Raw genomic sequence first — 9,135 nt, forward strand, 5'->3', positions numbered from 1 at the left:
AGTGCTAACCACTGTGCCATTATGTAGCTTTTCTGTTTAATATTAGGTACTTTTTAGTGAAGTTGCATTGTGATAGCTTTTATTCATAGATTTTATTTTATATTTATCAGGCGAAAACAGTGCTACCACTTTAGAACTATTTCATATACACCTATGAACACATCACTGTAGGCTACATATAATGACCAACAAAAAAAGCCAAACATTTGTGTCCAGGGCTCTGTAATTTAGAGATCTGAACATACTTGTTATTTGTGAGTTGGGTTATTGAAAAACTTCCAATAATGTAAAGCAAAAAAAAAGAGTAAGAAAAAAGCATTTTTCTGTATTTGTCTGTGACTTTGCATATAGATCGATACCAGTGATACAAGTAGTATCACTGGTCTGATCTGATAACAATACCAGCATTGATATCTATATCTGTTTCTCATGTAAACATGACAAAATGTTGCTCTTACACTTTATATTTTAGGCACTGAATCTTTGTCTACAATAATCATGATATGAAATTAAGACTGCAGCCTGCACAGGCCTGAAAATTACACCATGAATGTCAACTGGAAACAAAACAAGTCACTGAAAAAATTAGCAGTCTGTTTTATTTTATGACACTGCTCTTGCAACATGTTTCCATTCCTTCATATTTTCAGAGCAAAAATCAACCCTCACAGATCTTGATAGGTCATAAATGTATGAGTATGTGTGTAGCCAAGCACGTCATAGTATAGTTTCAAAAGGCTGTTTCCTGTTACACTGTGCAACAGGAAACCTTTAAAAGATGTAAAGTTTTTGGTTTGTAGAAGCATGTGGTGTATTTTTTTCCAGTACTGTAGTGCTTAATCTGTCCTTTTATTGAATCAAAGTGCACTAGGCCTCCGCTCTGGGGAATTACATACAGACTATATACTATGTAGAGGAAACAAAATAGTAGAAGCCTTCTTTGTTTAATTCTTTCTAAATACAGCTCAATGCTGTTACCATTGTTACATTGTCTAAAAAACATAAGCAGCCAGAGGCTAAAACCATGAATATGTCATCGTCATCATAATCAGCAGACTGTGTGCCTATGGGAGGGTATATCAGCTGGCAGGACACTGTAAAACAATGACTAGCCTCACAATCTAAACTTTTAACCCTCTGTCTGTTCCCACACTACGTCTAAAAGAGGAGAAAGTTCAAGTGACAAGTGAGCTATGGCAAAAAGAGACATAAATTATCAGGGTTGCATAATCTAGTAGCATATTGCTGCAGCTGTGCAGTCGTCAGAAATACTGGATTTCATCTGTCACCACACCGCACCCCTCAAAAAGTTAGTTCCTAAAAAGAAACTTCTGGTTGTACTCCCATAAAAACTTCTGCGTCAGAGGACTGATCTTATTACTGTGTGTGTTAGAGTGAGCGAGAGAGAGAGAGAGAGAAAGAGAGAGAGAGAGAGAGAGAGAAACTCCTCCCAACTAAAATTCACAGTCACCACACTATGTCACCCCAGTAGTCAGACAGGCAGAAAGAGAAAAGGGATAGTTCAGTCTGTGAAGGGATGTGTGTTGTTGGGGAGTGCTTCAGTCGCTGAGTTATTGGTTTGCTGCTGTCAGCATAAACGTTAGCTACTTTTTCTATATCAGTTCATTTGACTGGTGGATTAATATTTATTACTTTTCAGTTTTTTAAATTACAGAAACAAGTTAAAGAACCTTTGAAAGAGTTGAGAAGAAGAGAAAAGGTTGGGACAACCTAAAAGTAGATAATTCTGCAGTTTTTGTCTGGGTTGGTTAAACTTTCTTGAAACGGGTAAGGACTCTTTTTGCTTCTTCACCATGACGTGCAGATGGAAGCTTCTTATACTGGGTGAGTCACATATGTGGGAGATGGAATGGAAAACATTATCTTTTAAGATTTTTTTTTGTAAGGATCTGAATTTAGGATGAAACTTAGACAAAAACATTTTCAACATTTTCATTGAACTGCTGTCTAGTAATACTTAAGCTGTCTAAAATAATGTCTATGTCTAAACAGCAGTTTTTGCTTTTCGGACATAGAAACTCTTGCTTTTTGTTGCATTTGTTTAGTCACTTTTCTTTGAGATAAAGTTTCACTAATATTACTAATATTAAGTATAACTAATATTAAGTTGACCTTTATACTTAATGTTTCTTCTCTTCTCCCCATCCTCCACCATCCTGTCAGCTATACAGAAAGTTATATTAAGCAATTGAACAATTTAGCAATGTTTTAACTTCTTCAAATTAAGTCAGGAAACAAATGATTAAGTGTTGCTGCATCTAGCAACTAAACATTTTAAACTGGCAACAGTTTTCTTTCATGGAAAAAAAATAAACTGTAAACACAATGACAGGTGTTTCATTCTCCACCCCCACCCCAAAAATGAAAAAGATGCAGCATATTTCTGAGCCATAACAATAAATTAGTTATTTGTTTCAAAGATTATAGTAAATTTCTTTGTGTTTTTAAATAGCCAACTTTATACTGCACCCATCAGCTGTCAGTTAGGAGTTCAAAGTAAATGGTCTGTGCAAACTCCCAGATGTAATAATGATTTATTTTTGTGCCCTGTCATGTAATGTTTTCTCACTCATAGGAAGCACAGTTCTCCAGACACCAATGTGCTTTTTATTTTGAATCATATTTAATGTGAGGAAATTAGAATAGAGAATGAGGGCCTTTGCTGCTTCTTCCCAGATCTTTTACTATCACAACCATTTTTGTGCAATTTATATGATAAACAAAATTCAAATTCAATCAGAATAAGGTACTGACCTGTAGTATACTAGGCTGACAGTTCTCGCTTGTTTTTCAGCTCTGTCTTTCTTCCTCATCATGGTGCTGTCAATATCAGCAGGCTGCCCTCAAGGATTTCTCACAAAGAAAAAAAAGTGCATTGGTATGAAAATCTTTACAAAACAAAACATCAGACACTTAATCAGTAATGGAAAATGTGCAAGTTGAGCAATGTGTGGACTTTATAATAAAATAATTAATTTTAAACCTTTTCTATCAAAAGTTTGAGTTTTTGGATTTTCAAGCTATTTTTATTTTTAAATCTATAACAAATTCATATTGAAGCACATATTTATGCAAATACATCTTTTCACGTTTCTGTGTCCTTACAAAGACATAGACGAATGTATAGATGAAAAGCCATGTGGAAACAATACAGTCTGCACAAACACAATTGGGAGCTACAACTGTCTATGTAAAGGTGGTTTCAGACACCCAACAGGGGAGGTGAATTTTACAGTTGGTGCATGTATAGGTAAGTCATCTCAAATTTATGGTGATAACAACTCTGTGGTTGATTTGGAGAAAGTTTATGTCATACAGTCATAACTTATGTAAAGATTAAAGGTCTCTTCTTCTTTTTTAAAAGATATCCGAGAATGTTTGGAAATCAAAGACATCTGTGGATCTAACGCCAAATGTGTGAATACTATCCCCTATTACTCGTGCACCTGTGATGATGGATTCATTTCTACTACTGGGAATAAAACCTTTCATCACGATCAAAATGCTACATGTGAAGGTAAAATGTTGCTCTCATTGGTGCTGCCATTTTAGAGTGAGCTCTTCAGTTTAAGGTGATGGCAGAGGATTTTTTTTCAGAGGTATTCTTACATGTCTTCTTCCTGCTGCTCTAGATATTAACGAATGTCAAAAAGGAAATCCCTGTGGTCAGAATGGATTATGTAACAACACACAAGGCAGTTATTACTGCATGTGCAACGCAGGGTTCACTAACTATGGCAACAAAACGGCACGGTGCACTGGTGAGAATACTGTCCATCATCCATTATTAAACTGGGGTTCTTCCCAGTAAATGCAACAGAAACAAACAGAACACTTATTGAATACCTCTGGTCATCCGTAAGCAAATTTGTTCATTAAACTTTCTTTCTTCAGAATCGAACTGTGATGTTTTCAAAGCTCTAAACGGGCTGGAAGAGGTAACTCCACATCACAAATACTATAAAGTATCAAAATTCAGCACATATTATGAATAGAGTTGTCTCACATTTTTGTTTTATCCACCACCAATCTCTCTTCTAGAAACTTCCCATTGTGAAGCAGCTCAATAAAAGCTGTCAGGAGCTCACAGGGGACAAAAGTCAGAATCCATCTGATCGGACAAACCAGACTGAAGAGGACTTATTGACGGTACTACTAAATTCAGAACATTTTAACCTTACTGCAAAAAAAAATCATCAAGTTTCTTGAAACCAGGCAGGAAAATAATGCTCTGCCTCTTTCAAACTGTCACATGATGCTCAGATGTCTCATAGACCGTTTACACTGAGGTAGCCTGAAAGTCTGCCTCAGTCTGCCTCTGTTTCTTGTTTCTCATGGTCTCCTCTCTCATTCCTCTCTTTGTCTTTAGAGATTGCAGTCAGAAATAGATCAGCTCTTGTCCAGTAAATTTCTCAAAGACAGAAGAAGAGTCTCCATCTTTCTGGATTTGGTGGAGAATGTTCTGAGGCTAATTGGAGCCATGACGAAGATGCCAGGGAGAAACACAACTTCCACTCACACAGGTTTAATAAAAATTTGCATTTGCAGCAGAATTTAAAAGAAAAACAAACCAACAAACAAATATGTCCAATTCAGGTAGATATGTTCAAATATGATAGGAGCTTTTGCCTAGAGCTTGTACATTTATTATTAATTACATTTTCTTCAGCATTATTGAACAAGCAGTGTAAGATAAGAAAAAACAACAACATTTATCTGATTTCAGAGCTGAAAATGCTGGTACATCATGGGCCTGTTATATCCAAAAGAAACACAACTTTATCAACTAAGCATGCTCAGTTGGACATCCAGATGGAAATGGCGGCTGGAGAACCTGCCTATTACCCTGGTAATGACAACGAATATCAAATTTGTAGCCAATTTTATCACGTTATGACACACTCCAATTATTTTCTCCTTTTATTGTTTCAGGCTTTACAACAGTGTCCTTGATGAGCTACTCAAACCTGGAAGACTCTACAGATACCTTCTTTGATGGGATCAAACCACAAAAGTACCAGAGCTTTAAAATAAACTCCAAAGTGGTGACTGTCACTGTTAGCAACAGAAATACAAGCCACCTCAAAACGCCAGTGAATCTGACTTTGGACCACTTGATACAGGTAAAGAGGAGAGCTTACTACTAATGTTTAGGGACTGTGTTAATCTACGTTGACAAACAGGAACAACAGAACAGTCAGTATCTCTGGTGTACATCTGTTTAACAGAAAAATCAAACGCACATCTGTGTGTTCTGGGATTCCTCGGTGAACGGAGGATCATGGTCTGATCGTGGCTGCGATGTGGTGAAGTCAAACCCGGAATATACTGTGTGTTCCTGTAATCACCTGAGCAGCTTTGCTGTACTGATGGCCCTCTATGAGATGGAGGTTAAAACTAATTATATATACCATAATGCTTTTAGTTCAGAATAAGTTTAAACTTCAACCCATTTTCATACAATAATGTTACCATTCTTTCTCTTCCACAATAGAATAAGTTCGAGTTGCAGCTGATCACCTGGGTGGGCCTGTCCATTTCACTGATTTTCTTATTCATCTCCATCCTGACATTCTCAATGATCCGCTCCATTAAAAGCACAAGAACCACCATCCACCTGCATCTCTGCATCAGCCTCTTCATTGCAAACCTTGTCTTTCTAGCGGGAATCTCTCAGACAGCGAACAAGGTAAACAGAAACTCCACTTGCCATCAGCATGTGTGCATTAGCAGAAGTTTCTGCCACCTTCAAATATAACAGAGAACTGTATACTAAGTTGCAGCAAAGCTACTGTTAAATACCCCAACTCTTTGATCTTTGGGCTGAAGGAATAACAACACTCAGTGTATAAATGCTCAATCAACAATCTCTTTAATCTATACAATTCTCTTTATTCCATACAACACTTTGAGCATTACAAATGTCCGAATGGGAGATGTGCACGGGAGGGTGTCCGGCAAAATCTCAAAGTGTCTGACTGTTTCTCACATTCTTATAGCTTCAGCCCTCCTCCAAACTAAGCATTCACATTCTTTCTCTCTCAGTGAGCCTAAGTTACAACCTTGGCTTCCTGTGCAATATGTTTTGTTCTTTCTACAATCAGAAAAGCAAAGCCACGATTCTCTGCAAACAGTATTCTCTTTACAAATCAACAGTACGAAGTACCATAGGATAGTGTAATTCATTCACAGTAAATCAGCAGTCAAATGTAATACAAACCAGCCTAATCAATCTAATAATTTCACCTTCTAACTATAGTATAATGCAACCGAAAACTATATAATGATTTCATAAGCTTAAATCAGAGGTATAATGTAACATAAGACAGTGTAATAATCTCACACTACTGAATTATTCATAAGAGATATTAATAAGAGATATATAATAGACACATAAACAATTGAAAAATTTCTAGACATTTCTCCCTCTTCATATTCATCCACATTATTCATGTCTGTTACCCTGATCCTCCTCTTTCCTTCACTTTCCCTATTAGGCTGGCTGTGCAGTGGTAGCAGGAATCTTGCATTTCTGCTACCTGGCAGCGTTTTGCTGGATGTGTCTGGAGGGCATTCAGCTGTTCAGGATGGTTGTCCTCGTCTTCAACACCACCTTTAAAACCCTCCACATGATGGCAGTTGGCTATGGTGTTCCAGCTGTTATCGTTACCATCTCTGTCTTAGCTAATTCTGGAGGATATGGCACTAAGAGATAGTAAGTTTTCCCAGTTCCAATTATATTGTTCTATCGTTAATTCAAGTTTGAATTACTTACTTACTTACTAAACTCTTGATGTGCATTTCAGTTGTTGGCTAAATCTGGAAATCATTTGGAGTTTCTTCGGCCCTGTCTGTGTCATCATCATTGTAAGTATTTAAATAATTATTGAGTTTAATGTGATCCAAAATGGTGACTTGTGTTATGTTTAAACCTCATCTCTTTGGTCTTTCAGATAAACATTTTCTTCTTTCTCATAACTGTGTGGAAGTTAGCACAGAAGTTCTCAAGTTTAAACCCTGATCTTGATAATCTGCACAAAATAAAGTAAGTCACAACTCAAGCTGCCCACACTAAACGCCCCATGCAATTGCTGTGTGGAAAGTATAACGTAATCTATTGCCTCACCAAAGTACCTCGCACATGACATGTATGCATCTTTGTTGCCTCCTGCAGGGCATTCACCATTACTGCAGTGGGACAGCTGTGCGTTTTGGGCATCATGTGGATCTTTGGTTGTTTCCAGTTTGAGGAAAGCACTGTAGCCATGTCTTACCTGTTCACCATTTTTGGCAGCCTTCAGGGTGTTATGCTCTTTATCATGCACTGTCTGTTTTCCAAACAGGTTAGTCACATTTGTCTCAAAAGTAAGGGACGAGTTCTGCTGTCTTTAGTGATGCCCATACTAAAGATTTTCTGAATTTAGGTGAGAGAAGAATATGAAAACATCCTGGCCAGATTCTGTGTGCCTCAGAAGAAGAGCTACAAAGAGTTCAATTACTCCAGCAAAGCTCAAGTAAGCAGCTATTTATATTTTGTTTTCCTTTTTTGACTTTGTCACTAAGCAATATTAAAGTGAAATCAAACATTTATTATAGAACATTCATTTTGATTTGATTCATTTCATTTTCATTCATTTTGAACATTTGATCTATTATGGAACAACTACTTAAATTTTAAACCCAACTCAATTCTTTCCCATTGGTTAAAGAAGAAAATAAAATGTTATACTTAATACTTTTTCATACTTATGCAACTGTTCCTCAACTGTTCCCTATACTTAAGGAACAGTTGAGATGGTTTTCACAGCTGATTGAACTATGCCCCTTTGTCATCTTCAGGCATCCAAGAGCAGCCAGGACACAGGAGAGTCTCATTTTTGAGAAGCTAAAACCTGACTTGAGACAAACTCTGATTTGCTGGAGACTTTCAGTCATTGGGACATATTGACATCGCACTTATAACGCATCTGTTTGCACCTGTTTGCTTTGTTGCAAAATGTTGTAAATATTATCATTCTTTACTATGTGTGGGCCTTTTATTTTAAGTCACTGAGTTATCTATTCAAATCATTGCAACTTACAAAATCCTTACAAAAGAAGCATTTTGTTAAGTTTTTCAAACAGGAAATTATGTAAGTAGTTTTAGAAGCATAAATCTACAAGTATTAAAAATTTCAGATATGAAAAAATGTTTTCAGATTATCATAATTGTGTAAAGACCTGTTGTATCAGGTAAATCTAATAATGCTAATTCTTTAATTCAGGTACTGTATTTAATGAGCAATCTGAAACATATTTGCTGAAAAGCACCTTCTTCAACCACTTCCTCAAGCTTCTGAAAGACCCACAATAAGAGGACAATTATGAGACCGAAACATATATTTAAATGTTTTAAAAGTTTGTGTTTATATTGCTGAGCAATTTTCCTGTGTTTTCATTCTTGACTGCATCCATTCTCTGTGTTTTATCATGAAGCTATTTTAGAAGATTGTAAATTTTTTTTAATGCATTTACAGTTTGCAATTACTTCTTTATTTATGTTTATTGTTAAAAACGTTTTTTTAATTATTTTTTTAATGTTCTCCTAAAGGTTTTAGGGTAAATACATATTCTGATGTATATCATCTTTAGTGATTTTAAAATGTATCGCATTTGATATAGAGAATAAACTAGCAATGAACACCAGAAAGTCAACTTTTTGGCCATTATTTCAGAACACAAAGCTTTAATTCAATGTTAAAGCATTTTCATAATACAGACTGCACCTTATGGTGTAATTTCCCCATATTTCGCATATGATTTCAATGTCATCTTTTTGAAATCAGGGTATAATTTTCATAAAGTACGTCCTTAGTAGACAATAACTTTAAGTTTTATTATATATATTATATAATATATTTATTATATTATATATTTTAGAGGAAAAAGACATTTGAAGACATTTTAAGTACTATATAATTTCAGTGTATTTTAGAAAAAAAGATCAAATAATGTTTCCCGATTTTAGGTTGGAATTAGAAAGTGATTCTTGATGTTTATGCCATAGTTGTAGTAAATAGTCAGTTTTACTCTCATGCACAGTTGACTGTATCTGATGAAGTGTTGATCTGACTT

General features: G+C 35.8%; 1 protein-coding gene across 2 annotated transcripts; it reads left to right on the plus strand.

Annotated features, from left to right (window-relative positions):
* Positions 1-1,493: 1,493 nt before the first annotated feature.
* On the plus strand, positions 1,494-8,885 carry LOC147332763 (adhesion G protein-coupled receptor E5-like). Of its 2 annotated transcripts, XM_086289480.1 has the most exons (18): positions 1,494-1,845; positions 2,816-2,899; positions 3,131-3,271; positions 3,386-3,538; positions 3,654-3,782; positions 3,916-3,959; positions 4,063-4,170; positions 4,391-4,544; positions 4,748-4,870; positions 4,954-5,144; positions 5,250-5,411; positions 5,516-5,710; positions 6,519-6,736; positions 6,828-6,888; positions 6,975-7,066; positions 7,196-7,364; positions 7,446-7,535; positions 7,861-8,885. In XM_086289480.1, exons 1-18 carry the CDS (start codon positions 1,815-1,817, stop codon positions 7,900-7,902), a joined length of 2,187 nt encoding a protein of 728 aa, XP_086145606.1. In that variant the 5' UTR covers positions 1,494-1,814; the 3' UTR covers positions 7,903-8,885. The 2 variants fall into 2 exon arrangements, with proteins under 2 accessions (XP_086145606.1, XP_086145607.1); XM_086289481.1 differs by lacking the exon at positions 3,131-3,271 and having other exon boundaries at positions 7,861-8,884.
* Positions 8,886-9,135: the final 250 nt, after the last annotated feature.

This window comes from Aulonocara sp. 'chitande type north' Nkhata Bay, linkage group LG4 (assembly GCF_057382095.1).
Source record: "Aulonocara sp. 'chitande type north' Nkhata Bay isolate Kocher_YH1m ecotype deep benthic linkage group LG4, A_spYH_male_GT1.1, whole genome shotgun sequence".
Taxonomy (NCBI): Eukaryota; Metazoa; Chordata; class Actinopteri; order Cichliformes; family Cichlidae; genus Aulonocara; species Aulonocara sp. 'chitande type north' Nkhata Bay.